We start from the raw sequence: 25,885 nt of genomic DNA, 5'->3' as shown, positions 1-25,885 counted from the left end.
CCTATTTGTGTTGTTTTGATTTTTTTTAATGTTTTTATTATGCCAACATTTTTGAAATATATTTTTTCTGAGTACAGAATTCTAGGCTGGCAGTTTTTTATTCTTTTGATGTTCTGAAATGTCATTAAATTACCTTCTGGCTCCTATAATTTTTCATGAGAAATTAGCTGTAAGTCTTGGGTTATTTCTTTTAAGTGAAAGTATCTTGTTTTCTTTTGACTGCTTTTAATATTATCTTCATTTCCTGAGTTAAAAATGTGATGGATGTTAATATGGGCTACTTTGTGTTTTGTTTTTATTTTTTCTGCTTGGAGTTTGTAACGGTTCTTGAATTTGTAGCTTGATGTCCTTCAGCAAATTTAGAAGTTTTTCAGTCACTGTCTCTTCAAATATTGATTCTGCCTTATTATCCCTTCTTGCTCTTATAGGATTTCAGTTAAACATATTTTAGAACTTTTCAACTTACCCCACATATCTTGTAGACTCTTTTACATATTTTTCTTTCTTCTTTTCTCTCCATGATTCTATCTGTGTATATCCAACTGATGTATTTTCACATTCATTAATTTTCCCTTTACCTGTATTTAATCTGTTGTTATGTTCATATATTGAGTTTTTAATTTCAGCTTTATTTTTTTCAATTTTATGATTTTATTTGATTTTTTAATATATTCTAGCTTTTGGCTAAAATTTCCCACCTTCTCATCTAATCTTTTGGTCATACAAATCTCTGTTTTTAAAAGATATATGTCTTATAAATTCAATATCTGAATCTCCTACTAGGTTGGTACTCTTATCTGATTTATTCTTGTTTTTTAATCATTAGATTTTATATCCTTGCATGCCTGGTAAGCTTTTATTGAAAGTTTGTCATTTCAGAAAAAAAAAAAAAAATGTAGCAATAATTTGAGTTTCTGGATATTTTCTTCCTCTAGAGAGGATTCGATTTTGCTTCAATAAACTAGTTATAGTAGAGGCATGTCACAATAAAATTTTGGATCCATTGATGTTAGAACTGGTCTTTGTGAGGGATCAAATATTTCCAGTTTTTCTTTATTACTTGTAGATAATGCTTCAAGTGTCCCAATAGGAATCAGGACTAAGGTGAGGCAAGTGACACATCTAGGACCCAGAATTTAATGAGGGAGTGCCTCCTAAAATTTTGCACCATGTATGTCTCATTTGTCTCACCCTAGTTTTGTCCCTAGCACCAACTAAAACCCTGTGGTATTTACCAGGCATCTAATCTTGTCAATTTCTAAATTCCATGTTTTGCTTAATAACCCCTTAAGATTGTCTAAGCTCTGCTTAGCTTCTCAGCCTCTTTGCCTTGATGAATAAATTGGCAAAAGCCCCAAGAAGAAATATAAAGCTTTACCATCAGTCTCACCTCTCTGTGCTTCTCCGTGGATATTTTTATCTTTGTAAGTCATCCCTTTGTAAAGCTACATGTTTTTAAACAGATTCTTAAAAATTTAATCTATCTTTTTCAGTAATTCTCTGCAGGATGCCTGGTCTGATACAAGCTAGTCTATTATAGTCAGAAGTGGAAATCTCTCTTGCTTTTTTGTGTATGTGACAATGAAAGGCAGAGGGCCAGTTTCATATTTTTCTCAAATTGGAAATACTCTTTTTGGATGTTTTAAATCATCCCCATTTATCTTCCTTTTTTTCTGTTTATTATTTGAATGTTGGTGTTCCTCAGGATTTCTTCCTGAGCAATATTACCCCTGCATTGCATGAAATGTTGCATATATTCTGATAAATCCCAAGTAAATTTATATCTCTCTCCTGGAACATTCCTATGGGCTTCAAACACTTCATGGAATACTTCTCTCTATGCTTCTAGAACTTAGAATGCCCAATACTGAAATTATCATCTTTTTTCCCCTTCCTCTTTACTATTATCAACTTACTTTTCTGCTTCTTTTTTCTGTCTTAATTAATTATGATTGCTTTTTTTCAGGATTCTATCCTAAACTACAAACTTCAGAAAGTCATCCTCTTCTATGTTAAACCTCACATAATTCATCAAGTCATATATATGCAAGAGATTATACATATAATCTGTCATATGTATATATAGATCTGTGATTTTATATATTTATATATATATAATCTGTCATGTATGTATATAGACAGATAGATCTGTCATTATATATATGTATATACTCATTATCTCCCACTCATACATTGAGGTTGCCCTAATTTAAGACAAAGGATTTCTCACCCTGCTAACACAGGGAAGGCAAATGCTTAGCTTATTCCTGCTGCCTCTTTCTCATCTTACTCTCATGACAGGCATCACTCCTTTATTATCGGACACTTTCCTGATGAGTTCAGATGCAGTTTTAAAATCCTTCTCAAAACAGCACTTCATAGGGACCCTACTAGAGTTGACAAGCAAATTTAAACCCACTTGTCTTCTGCTCTCTATCCTTCTCTACCAGATGGCACACAGATAGCATAGATTGTGCCACCAAAGATATATCCCTAAAGGAAATGTGACCGTGTCACTTCCATGTTTAAACATCTATGAGAGTCTCCTCTTGTTTACAAAATAAAAGCTCACTGGTTGAATTTATCAGGCCTTTCACAATCCAGTTCTAATTAAAATTTTTAGGTTTATTTACCATTACTGACACACACAAGTACTCTAATATCTCACGGCCACACATGTATCCCATTCCTGCAGTCGAAAGGTCTTTCACCTTTCCTTTGTTCATGCTGTTACCTCTTCCTGAGAGTCCCTTCCTCATTCACTATCTGCCTGTTTAACTCCAACTTTTATCCTATCCCAGACTTCTCTGGGCAGAAGTAGTTACTCCTTTCTCTTTGGATTGCCAGAACACATTTTTGAACCTTTAATAGAGCATATAGTACTTTTCATTAGCATATTTTAACATGTTTACACATATGTCTGGGAGATCATTTCAGGCAAAACGTTATCCTTATAGAATGCAAAATGCCTGGCAGGTGCTCAATTAATATATGCTAATAGAATAGAGTGGGCCATCCTCCTTTCTCTTGGGGAACAGTTGCTTATTTCCTCTCATTCATTAATTCAACAAATACATTTTTTGAACATCTACTATGTTTTAGTCATTGAGCTATATCCATGACAGAAACCTGCAATTCTGCCAAAGCATCACATTGCATCTAAAGTAACAGGAACCAAGTGAGGACCTCTTTAAGTAGCTTTTATGCAAACATTTCAATCTGTCATGCTCCTGTCCATGGGTGAAGGAACTGTAAATGAGGTATTTGGCTCTCAGAGAGTTATGGCACAATTCTTGGCTCACCTTGATAAATATTGATCTTGTATAAATTACTCAGGAGAGGCAGACGATGGTTCTCTGGGCAACACACACAACCCCCACTCCCCTTTATGCAGAGACATAAATCATTTATGAATAGAGCCCCACATGCTCTATGAATAAGTCCCTTGGATTCCAAGATGACTGATACTCAAGTATTTTTCTCATTTGAGTGCAGACCTACATTTAAGCAAGCAGCCAGGCTATGTGAAGTTACAATGTCCTTTTGTTCACTGTAAGGTGAGAGATGCATAATAGGCTTTGGAGGGTAAACATCGCATGTTTCAAAATAAACACCATTAAATGTGACTGCACATTCGTGCCCTTAATAAAGCTGATGGCAGGGGATAGCTCTTTAGCAACATGTCATGTCATGGTCATTCAATTTTAAGTTCTAGTCACTGGTGGAAAGAAGAGAGTTTGTGTATACATGTGTGTAGAATTGTGGAGAATTAGTTTTCTTTGACTATAGTTGAATCAAGCCTTTGGTTTCATCTGGAAAGTTGTGAATAGCACAATAAGGGGTTTGTGTGTGGTGGAGAGTCATTAAAATAAAGAACCAAAGGGCAGCAAACATTGGTTTTCTGGGCTTCTTGTGGTCAGATTAATAATGAGAGTGTTTAACCTCTGGGGACTTCATCACTGAAGGGATGAGAGTGAGGATAAAAAGACAAACTGACAAATGGCTTGTGGTCTCTTGGCAGGAGCTGGAATTCGTCATTAGAGCTCACACAAAGGGTCAAAATGCTGAAACTTCTTGGGAAAAATAAAGGAATGTGACTTATGCTTTTAGGTTCCTTCATGGTTTTGCCCTCGAATTCCAACTTTTTCATATTCTGTGCACTTCTGTCAGTTTCTTTTGCAATTGAAACTGCATATAACCCAGGACATAAGAAATCCTATTTTTAGGAATTGTTGGGAAGAAAATATTTAATGAGGACTCAAAGATGTACGAGGGTGCTTCAAAAAGTTCATGGAAAAAATAGAATTAAAAAGTAATATGAATATTTTCCATGAACTTTTCGAGGTATCCTTGTACGCACAAGAAGAATTATTACAAAATTACTTACAAAGCAGAAAATAGAAAATCACCTAAATGCCACAGTAAGAGACTGGTTGAACAAATTATGAAAGATTCCTACAAAGGAATAAAATGTAGCAGTTAAAAAATCACGTAGCAAGTATAAATATATTAAAAGGTTGCCAAGCTGTATTGAGCTAAAAAGCTGGGGGGAGGGGGCAGAGGGGAAGGGCAATGGAATGATATTTATGGTACAATTCCATTTTAAACAAATAGAACAAAACCACCATATCACATGTACGTACACACATATGGTTTATGATGCTTATGTCTAGAAATGAAATTAGAGCAAGAGGGGGCGAACTTTTACTTCTTACATTAAATGTGGCTATATTGGTTCAATTTATAATTCATAAAAGTTTAGTTTGGTTTTGTTTGGGCACCTGAAAAAAATATTCTTTTAAAAAAGCTTATTTGTCTTTCAGATCCAAGCTCAAATATCATCTTATGTAGGAGTGAACTCTCCCATTTCTGCAATGCAGTAGACTTTTGTTCCAATTTTGCATATTGCTGCATATTGTTGCAATATTATGGAGAGAACGCTTAATTTGTAATAAGTCTGCAGTTCAAATCCAGTTCTGCTACCTTGTAGCTGTAGAATAACCTTGAGAAATGATATAACTTCTAAGGCTACATTTTCCTTTCTGCAAAATGGGAGAAACAATGCTATCTCCATGGGATCTTGGGAATTGTAAGATGAGAAGCATTGATATACTGGTCATTTGTGTGTATGCTGTAACATTTTAATCCACTGGAGAGCAGAGACTACCACCTTTATTAATTCATTTAATAGATATAGGTTGAGCAACTATGTGTCAGGAACTGTGCTAAGTTCTAGGCTACAATGAACAATAAAGATGGCATCAATTAAGTGAAGAAACAACACAAATAATCAGACAATTGCCAAACAGCATAGGAAGAGTTATAATAGGAGAATCAGGGAACTCTCTCTTTGGGAAGCGATTCTCAACTGAGCTCCAGAGGAGGAATAAGCTTTATCAGACAAAGAAGATAGAAGATTTGAAGAGTAGGGGAAAAAGGATGAGTGAGAGTACAGAAAATTGAGAAAATTAAGTGTGTTCAGCATGGTTGGAACTTAAAGGTTGAGGAGAGGAGGTTAAATTAGGAGGCTTGCACCTCCCTGACATGCCTCCTTATCCTACCCACGTATTGCTCATTTTCCAGAATAATCAGTGGAAGCTCACAAGATTACAAAAGGTTAGTATTTAAATGTCTTCCAAGCATCTCAAAGTCAACAGATGCTAGAGTAAAGAAGAGTCAGAGACTCAGAGAACTAGCATCATTTTAATACTTATTCAGAGACTCAGCAGATTCCAGGATACATGAATCTACGTGACTTCCTTCAGAGAGTTAGGACACAGGACAGAGGGAATAATGTTCTAAGCAAGGTAATCTGGGAGATGGAGGGCATGAGGGTTGGGAAGGGGGTGGGGAGATGCATTTTTGTTTGTTTGGCTTGGGGAATATGTTGAGGAACTGCTTACATCAATGCAGCCATACTCTCAGTGCAGAGCAATTAAGAGCAAAGAGTCAGAGATAGGGGATATAAAAACATCCAAATCCCGGTTGCTTAAAAATGAAGAACCTTACAGAAAGCTCTGACATTAAGACAAATACTTGAAATAAAAAAAATGAGTACTGCATGTAAACGAGTAACATAATACAAAGACTGTGAATCATAGAATGTCTGTGTTCAAGAGGCTTTTGAAGTCACTAGGTGATCTATCACATTTCAGAGAGGGGGAAACTGAGGCCCAGGGATGGTGAACTCTGGTCATTCATCCACTTAGGCCTCCATGAATCTCCAGCAAGTGTCACTAGCTGTTCCCAGTCTTGTAGAAAGATGGGAGAGGTTTTTTCCTCTGGCCATATGGTGCCTATCATCTACTAGTAATCTATGTAACATATTTTGATATATGTATGACACGATGCAGTGGGAAGCTGAAGGAAGGGATTCAGGAAGCCTTCACAGGAGGATATAGAATTGCACCTGTTTTCAAAGGATGCACAGGATTTCTGCAGGAACAGAAGGGGGAACACAACATTGCAGATAGAGCAATCAGGACACACAGACAATAATACAAACCTACTAAATCAAGACAGGAATTTGCAATAAAGCACTTACAACTTAGCAGACCACCTGGTCCAGAGATGAATGGTACTTCCTTAACACAGATCCCATAGCTGAACAAAAAAGAAACTTAAAGGTGGTAGATAAATTAATATATTCTGATACCATATTTACTAAACAAACACATTCAATCATACATTACAGATTTTAGTTTCTAAACATTTTGTTTTTCAAAAAGTAAAGGAAAAAAATACAAATGGGTATTAACCACTTAGTTCAGATTTGTAAGAAAGGAAATAATAGTCATATGCTAGGTAGGTAGGTGGATAAAGTGGTGGATGTGGAGCAGGATGCATTTTAAATATGCTAAGCAATTAAGTACATAATTCTACTTAATTTTCACAACAACCTGGATATGAAAAGGATTATTCCATATTATAACTCATTCCAGGGTTGAGAAATATCAAGATGCAGACATTAAGTGACTTCTCTGGGAGCACAAAGCCAGTATGTGGTAGACTTACAGTTTGAGTCTTAGAACATCTCCAATGCCAGTATTGTATTACGTGACAATTTCTCCCAGGAACCCCTGGGAGAAAGAGGCTGTGGTATCCCAAAGTTCATAACAAGGAAGTAAAGCACACCAAAGAGTTTAAAAGAGAGATATAGGGATATGTATGATTCCATGGCTGAAGACTAAAAGAAATATAGCTTACAAAAGACAGGCAAATTTCCCTCCAACATTTTGTTATGAACATTTTCAAATATACAGAAAAGTTGAAAAAATTATACAGTGAACACCCATATACCCCACCTAGATGCAACAATAAACATCTTGCTATATTTGCTTTATCAAGATTGGCACTTGTTTACATACAAGTAAAATTTTGTGAGTAAAAATGGGGTTCAGCTAAAGAAGCTAATGTAGTATGCTCTCTGATAAATTAATTATAAAGGAGATAGTGTTCCACAGATAGAAGGAATCACAATATATCAGAGGATTGTCAGTTTGGTAAAGACAAGAATAAATTGAAGCTAGTCTTTCTGTATATCCCAACACAGACTACAAAAGGGTGTGAAGTTAAAACTAACACGGTAAAAACTAAGATTAGTTTGATGTCCTTCATTTTGGTTAGTGGTCAATTATACAAGCAGAGAATGGGGGAGCTGTTGCTTGGCAGAGTTTATCTGTTTAAAATTTGGAAAAGAGGTGAAAAGAAAATAGGTTATGATGAGCTAGTAGTATAAATATGTGGTTTAAAAAGATAAACTAGACTTAGCATTAACAGGAAAAAAATATAGCAATTATGAAAAGCGATAGTCCCATTGTACTCTGAGTATTCCTTTCACCTCCAAGGCCATATTATATAACAGTGCTTTGAATAAACACTAGATGTCTAGAGGAATAGAGGAAGATGTTTAGGCGATAAGAGATCAGAAAATTATTATAGATTAGAACCATTAAAGGAACTGGGAATATTTAGACTAAGCAGGAGAGAACGAAAGACAATTTGATAATTTTCAAGTAATTGAAGGGCTGATAAATAGAAAATGAATCAGAGGTAATGGTTTCAAGATGGTAGATTAGTTGACTTGTGTATATATGTAAAATGTAAACATATATTCATATTTTACATATTTAACATATAAAAATATGATGACATATAAATACAAGGGTACTTCAAAAAGTTCATGAAAAAAAGGACTTAAAAGATAATATGAATCTTTCCATGAGCTTTTTGAAGACTCTTTGTACATACAAAAGAATTAAAATATAAGGGTTGGAACATAAGAGTTGTTAACACTTTGTGGTCCAGAAACACAGAGAAAATGAATGAGATAAAACTGCAGAGAAAGCTGTAGGTCAGGACACTCGCGGGAGAGTGCAGCTGTGAAAGATGGGAGCACCGATCAGATGATCCATGTTCACCTCCGGTATCTCTAGTGAGCACAGGAGGGTAGTCAGGCTGAATAACCACTGTCTACCACACACAGATGCACACAACATGTGTGTATGTACAAACACATGTGCACAGACATCACCTGAGAACAGCGAATGTGGGAGCTTGAGACACAGAGATAGGGCAATCCCTAGGTGCTGGTGATGAGGGAGACCACCCCTGGAGGCCCGGTTGATGGCACCCATGGAACCTACTGCTCCCGTTGGAAACTGGGTTAGATAATTAGCCACAACAATAGCTCTCACACCTACTCTCAAATAAGCAGAAAGTGAGACTTGCAATCTTAATTACAAAGATGAGCACAAAATGAAAAAACACCAAGCATCCAAGAAAAGTCTATAGCATAAAAAAGAAACAAATTCAACAAACAGAACTTATACCCAAAGAAATAAAGTCAATAGGGCAATTAGAATAGGACTTGGGGAAAGGAATAAACACACACACACACACACAAACACACATATAATATAAATATATAAAAATATATAAACAATATATTCTATATTATTTCTGAGAATAAAACTAAAGCCAAAAGATGAAAGTAGCAGGAAGGTAGACTTCAGCACAGCTTAAAGTAAGAACTTTTCAAATAATTATGTTCATTCAACAATAGACTTCAGTAGAATATATATGAGGTCTATCTTGGCTCTATCCTATAGGGTATTTTAATTAATACTCAGTTAAAGATATAGAAAGGTGCATTATCAAAACAGAGCAGCTTAGTTAAAAAAATCAAAAAACAAAAAACAGCCGAGCCAACAGATTTAAATTAATAGGCTCGGATACTAGGGAAGCAGGAAAAAGTGTCCTATAATCACTGAGCCTGGCATACAGCAGCCCTACAATAAGTATGTTTCAAATAAACTTAAGCATCATCAGGACAAATACATGTTCATCCTGTTCACCAACAAATGAACAGATACGTTATTCATTCCGTTTTCACTCTCAGAGGGAAGACAGCTAATAAATAAATATATGATATAAATGTAGGTAGTGATTATTTCTATGAAGACACATAAAGATGGGTAAGGGGATAGAGAATAATAATGATCAATTTTGTTTTGTTTTGGAGGAGAGAGACTACTTGAGAGGAAGACATTTGAGCATAGACCTAATAAAGTGAAGCATTGTATTGGTTATCTATCCCTACATAACGAGTCGCCCCAGGAATTATGGACTTAGAACAATATTTATTGTTTCATAGTTTAGATGTGTCTGGAAACTGGGTGTGGCTTAGCTGTGTCCTCTGGCTCAGCATCTCTCACAAGGCAGCAATCCAGGTGTCCTCTGAGGCTGCAGTCCCTGGAAAGCTCTACTGAGGATCTGCTTCTGATCTCACTCAGGAGGTTGTTTGCAGGACACATTTCCTCCCAGGCTGTTGGGCTGAGGGTCTCATCCCCTGGCTGGCTCCCTGTCATGTTTCCTCTCTATAAGGGAGCTCACAAGTGGCAATTTGCTTCATCAGAGCAAGCCAGTGAGAAGAGCCAGATAGAGAAAGTGAGCAAGAGTGCAAGTCAGTCTTTAACCTAATCTTGAAGGAGACATCATTACTTTTGCTGTATTCTCTTCTTCAGAAGCAACTCACTAGGTCCAGCCCACACACAGAGGAAAGGATTGCACAGGAGAGAATACCAGGAGATGAGGATCATTGGGAGCCATGTCAGAAGCTGCCTACCATAGGCAGTGTGCCATATGCAGCTCCAGGGGAAGAACATTCCAGATGGTGGGAACAGCAAGTGTGAAGACTATGGCATGTTTGAGGAACAGAGAGAAGGCTGGAGAGGAATAAGAAAAGGAGGAGATAGAGTTTGGGAGAATACCCAGGGGCCAGATCTTAGGTCATATGGAAATTTTTAGGGTCCCAGTAGTTTGGATTTGATTATGAATGTGAAGGAAATCCCTTGGATGAGTTGGAGCAGAAGAAGTGAAACTAACCTTTCTTTTATAAAATCATACTGATGGTAAATGGTACATTCTATTTGCGTACTTATTTGTTTTATTTTGAGTGACCTTTATATGGAGAAGCTGACAGTTCCATGTCATTTGTTCTCTATATTAAAAATATACTGTTACTGGTTCTTAACACTCCCTATCTGACAAACCGGTGTCTATAAGGAAATGATTCAAAACCATAGATATCTTTTAGGATTTGAACTCCTCTATGTTGTTTATGGAAGAAGGATTAGTTGATTTATTGTTATTATTCATTACAATTGATTGAATTTGTCCCACTTGAACCTCAAGCAAAAGTTAGGAAAGACAACGAGTTGGGATGTGGAGCAATATGGTGGAAATGATCCTGACTGTGTACATGGAGCCAGTGGGGAAGGTCTCCCATTGCCGGTGGAAATGCAGGGAGCGGAAGGGAGACAGTCTACTTCCTGCTGGAGAACAAATACACTTAAATTGCCAATTCCTTCTCCCTAGTTATCTGGGTCAGTTAATCCCAGCACACAGCTGCCAGCTGAGCTCTTCCCTGGCCAAGTTGCTCTGCTTTGAAATTCTCCCCCAGGCCACCTCGCCCAATGATGTCAGACGGGGTGAGTGCCCTGCCAAGTCTCCCTCTCACAAGATGATGTGCGGGGGAAATGCACACTGTCTTTGCTCAGGAAACATCTGGTTGATCCTCTAGTCCTCCAGTGGGTCACTGGCTGTTTTATAAGTTAGTGGAACTGAATAGGATGGGAAGACATGGAGTTTCAGCGATTACTCAACCTCGCCATCAAGTTACAAACTAAAATGAGATGTGAGGAAACGGCCTCCCTGGCGGGCGCTCTCCAGGGACTCAGCACCATTGCTGTGCAGTCACATTTCCTAGCTTGTAATGGAAAACGAATGCTGTTTACAAGAGCTTAAAGTAGCTGAAATGGGAACACGAGCCAAGCTGTGTAGTGGAGGGAGAACTCCTACTTGGAAGCTTTCAGCAGTCCAGTAATTATTCAATACCAGGCCTGAAATATAGGCTCCTAATGAAGAATAGTATTCACTCTCCCTTGGAAAATGAAACACCGCATTCATTGGTAAGCAGAATCCATGACCACTTAAAAACAGATCCAGCCCCTTGTAAGCTGTTTGACATAAAACAAACGTTACTGTGTGTCCCGCACTGAGCTCTAACTACTGTTTTTGTCCTGCCTGGTTTCCATTGACTTTTTCTAAGTTTATAAACCACTAGAGAGGCATTGGACAAAATAGATAAGAGAAAATGGATTTGGTGTGCGTCCCTCCCCCTCCCACCCCACATATCAGTCCCTGGAGGGATTTGGGTTTTCTTAACTTTCAAGATTCCAGCCTGCACATGAAAAGGTCTTCTCTTCTAGCGCAGATTTGCCTCCTGCTTTCCTCCCCTCCCCCAGTTAAATCAATAATAGCATTCTGGCATGTAGACTTTTCGATGGACAGTATAAGTCCTCTAAAAGTGTTGAATGAGAATGGAAAAGCAAAAAGAAGGGAACAAGAAAAGAAAAAGTCCTGAAAATAAAGCAATTCTAGCTTTAAAAACTCGTTTGTTCTGAATGTTCACTCTTCGGTAAGAATGAGGTGAAATGCAAGACTGTAGGAGTAAACTTTATTTTGGGGCCATCTTTCTACACGGTGGTCAAGTTGATATCATGGGGCTTTGGGGTTGTGGCTCCCCCAGTGATTCATTCATTCCTTCAGCAGGTAGTTTAGAATATTTTATGTGTGTTCTATTAAGTGAATATATAATCGGAAACAAGACAATATTCTGCACTCTCTTGTAGTCTATATAAATAAACAAACCATAAATACATTTAATGGTATGTACTATGTGCTGGGCAGAAGGGTTAATAAAATAGGGAAGGAGTATTCCCCTGCTCCCTGGTTACTTCTGCAAGTCCTCTCAGAGGAGGTGACATTTAAACAATAACTTGCATGATTTGAGGACTTCAGGCTTGTGTGGATCAGAGAGAAGGGCACTTCAGGCAGAGAGGACACTGGTACAATGACTGACACAGGAACCAGCTCGGCACATTGATGGAACAGAGAGATCAGTAGGCTTGGAAGGTGAGGGTGGAGGTGGAGGGGACACAAAAGCCACAGCACGTAGGGCTGTGTAACTCAGGGTAGGGAGTTTGCCCTAATTGTTATGGGAAGTTATGGAGGTTTTTAGGTGAGGTCGTGACCTGATCTGATTCTATTTTTAGAAAACCTCACTCTTACTGGTGCACGTAGAAATAGTGGTAAGTGTGCAATGGTGGAGGCCAGTTCAAAGCCCTTTGAAGTAGTCCAGTGGATGACAAGGAAGGTGTGGACTGAGATGGCAGCAGCAGAGATGGACAGAAGTGTCTAGATTTGGAGGATGTTTTGAAGGTACATCAATGTGACCTGCTGATGGACGAGAGTTGGGGTGGCTGGCTGGCTCATCTTGGCCATGTTACTTAACTTGGGTAGGATTTCAATATAGGCTTATGGGGAGGGAGAAGGGTGTGACAAGTAGACATACTCTCTGAACAAAGGGATGCAGGTGGGAAATCATGAGATGTTGACAACTGAGCTCACTATTAAAATGAGGCATCGGGATCCAGAGCAGAGCAGCAAGTGAGAGAAGAGCACGGGATCTGACATCAGAGGAGCCTAGCTTGAGTTCCCAGTCTACCACTTAATTAGCTGAGTTAACACAGGCGCGTTATTTAGCCTCTCTGAGCCTCATGCTCTTCATCAGTAAATTGGGGATACTATTTCCTACCTCAGCAAAGACCAAGCTGTAAGAAAATCATACAATCTAGTGCTTAGCATACGGGAGGAGCTTCATGATGTTAAATCTTTTTTCTTACATAAGAACACTAGGCTGTCAGCAAGTAAAATGGTTAATTTTATGTGTCATCTTGACTACGCCATGGGGTGCCCAGATATTTGGTCAAACATTATCCTGGGTGTTTCTGTAGGGGTGTTTTGGAATGAGATTAACATTTAAATTAGCAGACGGAGTAGTACACTGCCCTTCCTATTGTGGGAAGCCCCCATCCAATCATTTGAAAGCCTGAATAGAACAAAAAAGCTGACCCTCCCAAAAGCAAGAGTGAACTCCTTCTGCCTGACTGCTCTGAGCTGAGACATTCATCCTTTCTGGCCTTCAGACTCCAACTAAACATCACCTCTTTTTGAGTATTCAGCCTGCTGACTTTTGTTATTTGGTTTGTTATTTTAAATTTTATTTTATTTTATTTTACTTCTCAAAATACATTGTACTTGATTTTCATGCCCCTTTACCCATTCCTCTCCACTGCTGACTTTTGAATTGAGTTCTCCTGGGTCTCCAGCTTGCTGGCTGCAGATCTTGAGACTTCTCAGCCTCCATAATCATGTAAGCCAATTTATTAAAATAAATCTTTACACACACACACACACACACTCTAGGGCACTTCAAAAATTTCATGGAAAAATGAAATTAAAAGATAAAGTGAACCCTTCCATAAGCTTTTGGAAGTACGCTCATATATGTATCTCCTGTTGATTTTGTTTCCCTTGAGAACCTAGATTAACACAGCAAGTCTATCAAAGGCAATTTATAGAAGTAGAAATCACTATAATCTGAAGAAACTAGATTTCATTTATTTAGCACTCTCATAGATTAGGTTTTTCTAAATCCAATGAATAGCTTAGAGAGAACAAATTTATAGTGAGTATTGAATTTGGACGGAAATTTGACAAAACTTGGGGGAAGATTTCCTTTGCAGGCAAAAGAAATAGACTGAGGCAAGGCATGGAGTTGGAGAGTGGGAAGCAGGTAGATATGTACAATTGGAGGGTAACAGTTAATAATAAGTAATGTTTATTGACCACTTATTAAATGAAATTGGAACAAATTAGAGAATAGAGGTCTATAGATGAGGAGGCATTCGAGCTGGTTACTGATCTCTCAATCTAAAGGAACACTCTCCTTTGAGTTTTTCATTAGTTGGTATAGGCAAAGCTGCTTCCCTCCGCACCGCCCCACCCCCATTGCTTAAATAAAAAAGAAGCCTATTTCTCTCTCTTGTAACAGTCCAGGAGTGGTAGGACTGTCTTGTCATGCTTTTATCTTTGAAATCAAAGCTTTCGTCCCACTTCTCATTATTGCCCAGACATAGTGAAGAGGACAAGGACCAGGTGAGTTAATACCTTTTCTTTTTAAGATCCTGAGCTAGAAGTGGCACATGTTATTTATGCCCATATGACACTGGCCAGAATTTAGTTCCAGGGCCACACTGCACTGCAGGGGAGGCTGGGAGGCCATGCTTTCTGCTAAAATGCAACTACTTTGGAATTAGTAGACAACAGATCCTGGGGAATGATTAGCAGTTTGCTGTAAGCTCCTAAAGCATTTCATTTTCCTTCCATGTTGTAGTGTTCACATTCTTTTTCATTATCATAAACATTTGTGCATATATTCAGTGTCTTCTGTGGATGGTTAATTTCCTAATGGAAGAATCCATTCTACCATTATGTACTCCATTGTCTAGCATTGAAGCTGGGATATCATGTACAGAACTTGAAAAGTCACTCACATAACATGCTGCTTAGTTGTTTTTCCATTATTATATCTTATGAAATGGGGCAACTATTAAATGTATGCAAATGGACACACACACACACATATATAAATAGATTAGCAATATAAATAATTTTTTGCAGTCCTCCCACTTTGTTGGTTCTAAACTCTGCAAACCTAAATATGCAATGTGTTTCTATCTTGTAAAACGAAAAAAGCAAAAACAAAACACACACACACACACACACACACACACACACAAACTTTTTCTTGTAGTTGGGAATGGGTGTAAAAAGTAAACTTTGGAGAGTGGAACTACTTTCATGTTGTATCCCTTTCTTTCTCCTTTCCTCTGGCCCCCGAAATGGCTCTGCTCTGATGAGCTGCATGATGGATGCAGTTGTGTTGGAGGGTATGTCATACACCAGCACGGGCCAGGAGAGACAGAGGGCATGTACATCGACGCCTCTTCTTTTCAATTAAACTTGAGAAGCTGATGCTTCACTTTGGAAACTTGATTGAAGCATGGGCTACGCTGCCTGCTGCCTGACAATGGAGAGGATTCAAAGTAACAAAGCTTAAAGCACCGTCGATAGTCCCCCATGACCATACTAGAGGGATTGCTGGAGATGTTGGGGAACCATGGAGAAAAATGAGTGGCTGTTAAAAACAAATAAATCTTATCAGGTCACTCCTCAACCTACAATCCTTTGAAGGACTGTACGCTGCTCTTGATAGAAAGTCCACAATCCTTGCTTACTGGTTCTCCGTCTCCTCGACAGCCTCATGGCCTACTTCTTTAGCCACATTTGAGATGCCTCTCCTTCCCATTCATTTTTCAGCCATACTAGCCAGTCCCGGACTGGCTCTCCTGCCTGAGGGGTTTTTTTGCAAGTGGTTCCTTCTATCTGGAACAGTTTCCTTCCCCAACCTTCTCCCAGCCAATTCCAACATGTTCTTCCCTGCCCCTCAAACTTGGTTAGTGCCCCATTTTACAGCCTCTTAACACCCTTATTTGCCTTTTCTGAGCACCTGTCATCCTTCAACAGCTGTTTGCTTTGTCTTCCTCATTAGAGCACAAACTCCTTGAGGGCAGGCACTAAGTCGGTCTCTTTCATTCCAAGAACCACCATGCCTATCCACATGCTGGCTGGCCACTAGCATCTTGAGAAATATCTGTTAAGTAAATAAATGCCTTGATGCTTTTAAAGTTAATTCTCTGAGCCTACTGGGTGGTGCTGCTAGAAATGTGTGAACTAAATGGGCTCTTTCTGCTTTGTCTGTTTCAAATCCCCCTGGGAAGCAGGAGATTTGAAAGGCAGGCATTATGGATGGGGATTCTGGGCAGGTCTCAGCCAGGGAGTCAGGCCAGGACTCTTGCTGTGAAATGGTAACATTTTCAAGGAAGTGACCCTCTACTGGAACTTCTCAGTTCCAAGGTGGTCATTAACTTGAATTGTTATGCAGTGTGAATAATCTGCCTATGGAAAAAATTTAGCACTGACAGTAGTACTACTTTTGCCATTAAATTTTGGCTGAAATCCTGACTAATCTCAGCTGGGTTCAGTCCAGACTGCATCATTTCCATAACATTAAGTTACAACCTGTAGCCACACCAGCAAAGCCACCCCTGAACAGAGAGAGGACCTCGGTACTTTCAAGAAGACCCATGGGAACCTGGGAAACTAGAACCCCAATAATGCTCACTTGTGGGAATAAGTTGACTTGAATCAATGGGTAATGAGCCTCTATATCTGGTCTTCTAGGTTCATGTCATTTGGCCAATCTTCTCTGAATCATTTATTCACTCATTTAGTTACCACTTGAATGCCTGCTATATACCACCCCAGGGGCAGGAATCAAAGTGAAATAACTGCTTTTATCCACAAAAAGCTTATTGTCTACTTAGAGAGACAGATGTGGGAAAAATAAGCCAAACAAATTGCTGGAGGAATGACAATATATTTTTAACTTTCAAATTCCAATGATCCCTCTAGTCCCTTTGAAAAGGCATATTCTGAAAAATGAGGCACTAGCCCGAATGTACCAGTTCTACTTTTTTATTTTCATTTCTTTTGCTTCCGGCACCTATTGTAGCTCAAGGTTTCTCAGCTTCCCACATAACCTCATACTCCTGGGCTGTGTAGGACTGTCCTCTACTACAAATTAGCAAGCATAAATGCCAAAAGTCATAACTCCACTAATTATAAAAAAGTTTATGACTTTTTTTTCTAATGCCTTACCCAGAAATTCAGTATTCTAAGTATTCTCAGAGTTCTTGGCAAATTATTGAACTCTGTTTAACGAAATGATTTGCATGATACTGTTTCCTGTCGACTCTGTGTTCAACTATAATCTCAGTGCTTTTATTTCAAGGAATCTATACATAACATTTCAATATGACCTCTATAACATAAGGCATTTAGATTTAGTTTATATAAAATTAAATTCCAGCTACGTTACTGATAATGACATTTGAATGATAACTTTATGATGCATTTTGCTTATTTGCATAATTCTATGCATATAACCATAATGACTGGGACATGGATAGACACATGGTTTAGAGGAATAGTGCAGGACCTACTGGAAAGAAATGCTGTCTTTTAAAATATTTTCTTACATGGTATGAGCCTGGGAAAATGTAGACCTACCTATTGCTATCAGCAGCAATCTTACAAGCAAATGCAGAACAATATCAAAGATAACTTGAAGAACAGATCTGAATTCTATTTTCAAGTTTGAGCACGTGCATGAATCCCTACCTGAAGCCACCTACACCTGGTCTCAAATATAAGTGAGCCCCAAATTCTTTTTTATGTTCAAGTTCACAAGTTAGACTGGATGTCAATTGCAAACATAAGAGACCTACTGATTAATTCTCACAAAAGGAAGAAGGTAGGAAGAAAGCTATACACAGGACAAATATAAGTCATCTATATTTATTCATTATTCAATATCTTTCTTTCCAGAGAGAAAATACACAGTCTAACTTACCCCATTTTAAAAAATCCCTTCCTCTGGCTTTATATCCTGAATTTCTATGTCCATAAATCAAGGTATGGTACCATAATACACAGTGATTCAAATTTTTCCCTGAGATTATTAAGGCTATGCCTTTGGCCACAGAATATCTACTGCCAGAATTCAGGAGAAAACATATGAAACTGAAAGTTCTTTTGGTGGTAGAAGGGGCAGAAAACTTAGGTGAAGATCCTGAGAAAAAGGTGCAGAGTCAACCAAGCCACTAACTAAATTTTACCTGCTGTGAACTATTATCCCTTCCACATCTCCAAACATTCTAGAAGGGAAATTCATCATATTGCATAGAAGGGCACTTTATCTCAATGCTGTGCAAAAAGCATCTTTACTTTTGCTAGATGCCAGAGCCATCTTGATGCCTCAGCTTCCAGTAAAACTCAGAGGTAGAGAGGTATGGGCAGCCTTTCCCCAGTGGCATATGGGAAAGAGGGAAAACTATATATGAGGGAAAAAATTATTATCACAATATGCGCCCATTGAGGCCTGCAGTGCTGCTCGGAATGGTTTGCTGTCCTAACAGCTACCGATCTTCCACAAGTAGGAAAGGGGAAAGACTCATTGGATTATCACCTCAAATTCCAGCCTAATCAAGTCAACAAATCATAAGGTGAATGGACAACAGCACGGCCCCCAGTTTCGGTGCACTGAACATCAACTCTGAGTGCAACGCAACTCGGATCAGCCCCTCCTGGGCTGGAAGAAATCACATTCTGGGAAGGAGCCAGCTTGCTGGGAATGGTCATTCTTAGATGCTGTTGTCAATCCTCCCACCCACCCATCTCCCTAAAATGGCACAATAGAATGATTGTGTTCCCTACTGAGGACTTCCCTTCCTAAAAACAAACAAGCAAAGGTTTCCCTGATCTGCCCCATATTCAATAGTGGAAAAAGGCAGCTGGCCCCGGGGTGGGGAGAGTGGGAAAGGAAGCAGGCAAGTGAGCTTGGGTGTTGGGTGTACATGTTCAGGAACAATGTGCTGTAGGGTGTGTGGGCTCCAAGGAGGGAAGGCTGAGCACTGGAGGGTGAGTCACTGTCAGAGACATCTTCCCCATGGAGGCAAGGTTCCCGATACTCTGTTAGGTTTTCTTGCAGTAGTTCTGACAGGCTTTCTCCATGCTTTTCAAGAAGTTAGGAACTCCATTCTGCAAAGGAAAAGAGACTGTCATTTCTATGTTCTTGTGTTAATCACTCCTGATTCTTTGGGATGTGACAAAAGGTAAACAAAGATGGCTTTGGGAATAATAAAAGACAATGCACTGCCTTATATTTTGGCTTTGGCTGCTAAAAAGCAAAGACATTTAGGATGCCCTTTCTTGAAAAGGAAATGGGATTGGGCTGGGTTGTTGGATTCTTCCAAAAAAATGATAGAAAAGACTTGCTTTACAGAATTAGAAAATGGTCAGGGGGGAGATATACTATTGTTTAGTTAGTGTCGAGCACTGTACAACACTTTTCCCAAATACTTTCTTATTTGTTCCTACTCTGTGGGGTAGGAATATCCACCTCCATTTTCTTTTGGCAGCTGGCAGGTACAGGGATCCTAACCCTTGACCTTGGTGTTATCACACTTTCATGTTTTAAAAAGAAGATATTCAGGGCTTCCCTAAATAAAACAAGATAGTCCAGAGCAGACCCAGGATTCAGAATTACATCTGTTTGACTCCAAAGCCTCTGTGCCTTTTCACTCTCCCACAGATCTGTTGAATCCTTCAGTAGGTAGGACTCATGCGAAGCAGGCTAAATGGTGCCCTTGATGCCAGGCTCCCAGGCAGTCAGTCTCTAGTGGTTTGGGATACCACCACAGTTCCCTCCCCTTCCAGGAAAAAAAAAAAAAAAAAAGGCAAGACAACAAAATTGGAAGATTCCCTCAGGCTTGGATACATCTGGTTGTCTCCCAGCTGGGTCAGTCTGTTTTACTCCTGCATAAACAGATATGCAGGGTCCAAAGGCAGCATTGTTCCTACAGGGAGCAGACAATTGTCTGGAGGTTCCAGAGAGCGATCCTGAGAGGGTCTCGGGGCACTAGCAAGGAGGGGCTGTCATTCTAAACTAACAACTCTTTGTCTTTTGTCCCAGCCTCCTCCATCCTGGGTGTTGGCAACTCCAGCCCTCACCAGAGTCCCTAAACCAAGCTCTTCATAAAAGAGCCTCATTACGCCTGAGACAATGTGTCTCTTCAGTCTGACAGCCCCGCAGGCTAAGTCAACATTTGTCAAACACACTGCCTCCACTGCCTCCCAGGATCTCACCTTGGCGACCCAGTTAATGAGCCAGGTCGGAATTTGGCCACCCGGATTATCAAAGTAGTACATGAAAACTATAGGGGAAAGAAAGGACAATTCAGAAAGAGGAAAAATATTGGAAAAAGACAGTAACAAAACCCGCCACACTTTATATCCTCATGTTCAGGCCCAGAAAGTACAGAGGGAGGTAGCATATAACTCGGATAGCCTTATCTCCACTGACTTGCCTTATGGCATATTTATATATGAGCATTTCTGAAACCACAGCCCCAGGCACATTTTGCCACTATTTATTAAACACCTAGGAGGTGTTGGACAATTGGTTATAGTCTCTCATCAAATTATCTTAGCAATCCTGAGGAACCGATAAAATTAAGTCCATTTTATAGATGATGAAAAGGAGACGCAGAAGACAGGTGACATATCCAAGGGGACAGATCCAACAGGCATCAGAACTACAGTTCAGATGGTGCCTAGGATGCAAGGCCACACTTATTCCGGTATAGCAGGTGGCTGCACGTCCCACTCTCTGGCCACAGCTTTCCTCCCTGGGGGCTATAACTCAAGGTAGGCAGGTCCTGAGTCTCTTGGTCTGTGCCGAGTGGAAGCTGCACCCCCCAAAGCAGTCCTGCCAGCCCTCTTGCCCACCCCCAAGCCCAGCGCATGTATCCACAGACCAGACTGAAGTGAACTTCTAACCCTCTGGTTAATTTTTAATGTTGTGATTTCCTCTGGACAACTTGAGAGTTAGTAAAGAATGGACTGGGTCAGATTCAAACAACCAGTTGAGTGTGGGGGTGGATGGAGTCTCTTCCCAGGTGTTGCTCCCTGCTCTGTTTTGCACCTGTGCCCATCCTCTGACCTCCAGGGATAAGCCTCATGCCCGTGACACCCTCTCCACCAGCACGGCCTTCACGTGGGTACCCTGCCTGGGTGTGCCGCTGCCACCTGGGCTTTACCTTTGCTCCCCTTCTTGCCGTCACTCTCGATCGCCAGGCTTTGCTTGTACTGTCTCACCCGGATCACCCCTGACCTCTCAGGAAGCTGAGGCACCGAGGTGCTCTGGGCCAGGATCACATGGACCTTCCGCCCTTCCACGTCCAGCTCCCGCCGCTGCCGGATGTAGGTGTACTGCACCCCAGTCAAGGCACGTCATCGATGCCAGCATTTCAGATGGGCAGACGCAAAGGGAGGTGATTCCGTACCTCCCACTGAGCACGTGCTCCCTTCTACTTACCGACCTGTCTCCCAACCCGCAAGACGGTGCCTCATACCACCCAATATTCTCATTTGAGAGCATGCACTGTCTGCTTGTGAATGATGCCTCGATGCTTTGAATTATGCACGGAAGCCATTCTTCCTTTCTCCAAAACACTAAGAAGTGGCAGAGGATTTGTCACTTATCTGCTGTGTGATCCTGGGTAAGTTACTAAACCTCTCTGAGACTCAGTTTCCCTATCCAAGAAAAGAGAGTAACAATGCCCACCAGGCAGTCTTGGTGAGGGCATTAAGGGAAGACTGGGGCAGAATAAGCTCTCAGTAGACAACGTCCTTCCTCTTTGTCCAGTCCTCACCCAAAGCTCTAATTACTGACCTCTACTGAATAGAAGAAATCAAGCAATGTTATAGCTGATGACCATAGGAAGACACAGGAAAACCTAAATATTTAGTATGTCCTCTCTGGGGTGACACTGAATCACCAAGAATAACAAAGCCATTTCAACTCCGTAAAACTGCACAGAACAACCTGCTCCAAAACTAAATGTTTTTTTCCACTGAACTATTCTCTGTTCACAAGAATTTAACAACCCCATTGGTAGACATATGTGTCTGTGTGTGTGTATAAAGACTAAGACATGTGTGTGTGTGTATATATATAAATAAAGACTAAGAAACTCAGTACAGGATTGTGTGGCACTGGAAAGCCAATGAAACAGAACTTCAAGGAGCCTCAAGTGTCCACTCTTGATAATACCTACCCAGCAATGTCACTGTGAAGTCAGATACGTGAGATTATGCCTTTGTTGAGATTACCATCTCTGGAGACAGCTGGACCAGGGTCCCAAACCTGCCTCTGCCGCCCGCTAGTTGTATGAACCCGAGCAAAGTTCTGAACTTCTCTTTGCCTCGGTTTCGTGAACTGTGAAATAGGAATGATGATCTCTAGCTTGCACCGTGGTTGGCAGGATTAAAGAAAAGCACATAAAATCTAAGAGATTAAGCAATCGATAATTTGTTGAAATACAAACTATGTGTATTCAAACTAGCAGTATTTGGCTATTAGGCCAAGAAGATAAACACTTAAAGTGTTTATAATCTATTTGGGGACCAGGGTAGACACACACACAAAAACACACACAAACACACCCACACTTTCCCTCTCTTTCTATAGAATAGTTATTTAGGAACATACAGACTTATCCAATGTCAGAGCTAGAAAAGGTCCCAGTGATCACCCAATTCAGTGGTTTCCAATTTTGTTTTTTATTCCACAAGACTGAGACCCTTTGGTAAATATGGAAATTCAGTATGTAAAACACTCAGCTGCTGTGAGTGAGAGGACAGGCACCCGACCGCCATCCTGTCCACCCACAAATTTCCATCCCACACTCCCAGGCTAGTCCCGAGAAGGCTCCTTAGAACCCTGGACTACTGGCTAAATCTCCCCACATTTCACTGAAGTGTTTCATTTCATAAATGAGGAAATTGTTTCATTTCATAAATGAGGGGAAGAAGCATCTGGACCAGTGTCCAGAGCCAACAGCCAAGGAGGGATAGCCATGGGGTCAACTGAGACAGGAGGCTAATGGGGAGAGCTGGAAACACCAGGGCCTGAGTTCTGGTGCCCACTTACCACTACCACCTGCAAGTCTCTGCCATCTCACCTCTCTGGATGCCTACATTCTCTCTGTAAATTGAGGGACCTGTATTAAATGCTATTTTATAAAAAGTTCCTTCCAGGTCCTCAATTCTGTAGCCCAGCAATTTCAAGCCCTAGAAAACTTCTCTGGAAAGTGTGAGCTGCCCTCCAGTGACCACAATTACAGATGCTCCATGTGGTTGGGCCCAGAAATCACAATCTGAGGTCTCTGAAAGCCACACAAGAAGCAACAGCTTTAGCAGATACTCCCATAAAATCAGAGACAATGTTGTCCCCACCTGTTGGAAAACCAGCTCTACGCCCCCTGCATTGGGTTGTGGCTGAGGGACACAGAAACACTTAGAGGGCTGAAAAATGGTGTGCCTTGTGAAAAGGATACATCTCTGTTGGACATGGGAAAAGGGTAATTCACTTCCCAGTAGACCACAGCCTTCCCGTTGCATTCTTTTTCATAGAGCTCTGAAGGAGGACAAAAGACGTTAATGCATCTGGAAACCTGTTTGGCTTCAAGTAACAAGAAGCTTAGGCAGGATGACCTTGCAGAGTACTATAAACCACCAACTCCACAAGGCATAGAATTATTAAAAAGAAAAAAAAGTGAAAAAAGTCAGGCAGATACATTACCACTGAAAGCTTGTTGCCCAGGGACAGAGTCTAGTGGATAGAAAAACATAGTAAAAATAGAAGAACCCAACAAAACTCGTCTGTTGTATAGCACAAACAAGATTATCAGACAGAATGCAATGAAACGAAACGAGGCATCAAAAAATAAACTGTCAGAGGTTTTAAAATCAGAATAACCACCAGATGTCACTAGAGTACCAATAGTTTTGCTTTTGAGACCTTTTTTCCCCTTTAAGATCTCTCGACACATGACAGCTAGCTGGGACTGAGAGAGTTACCCAGTCTAGAACATTCAGGTGGAAAAGGAAGGTTCCAGAGCAAGAAGGTGGCAGAAGTATGGCTACTTTAAGTTTCCTGCTTCTCTCCCATGCTCCTTCACACTACGCCACAGCTACAGTGACCACATTTCCTTAACATTCATTCTATCATGCTAGTATGTGCAAACAGCAGGCAGCCCTTGCAGGGAGACAGCAAAGAAATTGCATGACATGCACACCATCTGACCCAGGCTGTGCAGTAAGCTTCTACCTAATCACTTAGGAAAGGAGCCCAGCCGAGTTTGCTGAAATAACCAAGAGAGTCCCTGCAGGAGATGTTGAGGTGGATTAAACGAGCTTTTGGAAGAACCGTGGATTAAGGAGCCTGCCAGCCCATTAGTGTCACAGGAGGCTGATGACAGCCCTTAAAGGAAGGGGAGGAGTGGACATCTGTTGCTTTTGCACGCACAGTGTTTTCTCATACCAGCATCTCAATTTTCCCTCAGGGCATCACCCTTCTCCTACTTCTCTGCTGTGTGGTGTAAGCAAGACTGATTCTGCAGTGATTTCAGGCCTGGGAAAAGGAGCAGACACAGCCACAGTGATTATTTCAGGTTTGGTGCATCTGGCCAAGGTCTTAGTTGACTAGTCTAGCAAGTTGCCAAATGTGAGTTTGGTAAAGGCTCTCAGGTATGTGCAGAATGTTCAGCAGGACCAGAGTGAGGTTCAGAACCTTAGGATTGTTCCAGCAAAGCCAAACTGCTGCTTCCAAAGGACCAGACATCGTAGCAAAAGCTGCTGAGTAGCAAACATCAGAGGCTCTGCCATGGTTTTCCCTAAAGTCAGATGTCTTAGCTGTCACTGAGAACTGGGTTTTGAATGCTGCCTGCTTCCTCCTGGTGCTCTTTCCAAACTGAAGCCCCATGTGCATCTTATTAGCAAAGTCTATATGACAAGACTGCACCAAGGCTGCTGGGGAGACTGGGTCAGAGACTGGCTGCTCCCTTCGATAGGTGGGTGTCAAAACCCTCCCTAAATAGGAAGAGTATTTGAAAACACTAAGTTACACAAAACCACGAATGTCCACAGAAAATGAGCACGTGTTCCAAGCTGAGCTGATGAGAGCCACTCCCGGCACTCAGGCTGCCATGGCTAGGAAAGTGGAGTTCTCTTTCCTCTGGGGTTATTTATATGGTTAGAAGATAAGCCTGGATCTTCTGGTGAACATGTTTGCCATGACATAAGAAGCTGCCTGAGAATTAGGTCAACACAGAAAAGACAGAGTCTAGATATGGAGAAAGAAACATTCCTAATGAAATTATTTAAGTCCCCAAGTGCAGCTGTCCTAGAAGCCAGAACCTCTGGCTTTTCTTACACGGTTGTTTTTTTTTTTTTTCCTTTTTGTCTTTTTTCATGTCCGGCAATGGATCGCAACCCTCAGTGTCGCACCCGCACCTCGCTCAGCCAGTGAGCGGGAACCGGTCTGTATGTGGGATCCGAACCCTCGGCGGGAGCGCCGTCGCACTCCCAAGTGGCGCACTGTAGCAGTGCGCCACTGGGCCGGCCCATGCTCAGGATTTATTTGGCTATTCAAGGTCTTTTGTTCTTCTACATGAATTTTAGGATTGGTTTTCTATTTCTGTAAAGATGACATTGGTATTTTGATGGGGATTGCATTGAATCTGTAGACTGCTTTGGTTAGAATGGACATTTTCACAACGTTAATTCTTCCAATCCATGAACGTGAAATGTCTTTCCTTTTTTTTTTTTTTTGTCCTCTTTAATTTTTTTCAGCGGTGATTTGTAGTTCTCATTGTAGAAATCTTTCACCTCTTTTGTTAAATTCATTCTTAATCATTTCATTTTTTCGGTGGTTAGTGTTAATGGGCTTGCT

At 40.5% G+C, this 25,885-nt stretch overlaps 1 protein-coding gene across 1 annotated transcript in view; it reads right to left on the bottom strand.

Moving 5' to 3' along the window:
* Positions 1–18,933: 18,933 nt before the first annotated feature.
* LOC103606722 overlaps positions 18,934–25,885 on the bottom strand; it is a 20,182-nt gene continuing 13,230 nt past the window's right edge. The window contains exons 2-6 of the mRNA XM_008591272.1: positions 24,725–25,023; positions 23,490–23,657; positions 21,189–21,360; positions 20,236–20,303; positions 18,934–19,128 (exon numbers count right to left, since the gene is read on the bottom strand). Coding sequence (XP_008589494.1) covers positions 19,063–19,128; positions 20,236–20,303; positions 21,189–21,360; positions 23,490–23,657; positions 24,725–25,023 — 773 coding nt within the window. The 3' untranslated portion in view covers positions 18,934–19,062. The remainder of the gene's footprint in view (positions 19,129–20,235; positions 20,304–21,188; positions 21,361–23,489; positions 23,658–24,724; positions 25,024–25,885) is intronic.

This window comes from Galeopterus variegatus, unplaced genomic scaffold (assembly GCF_000696425.1).
Source record: "Galeopterus variegatus unplaced genomic scaffold, G_variegatus-3.0.2 Scaffold6801, whole genome shotgun sequence".
NCBI lineage: Eukaryota > Metazoa > Chordata > Mammalia > Dermoptera > Cynocephalidae > Galeopterus > Galeopterus variegatus.
Note: the sequence above shows the minus strand (reverse complement) of the source record. Positions and strands in the feature narration are given on the sequence as shown.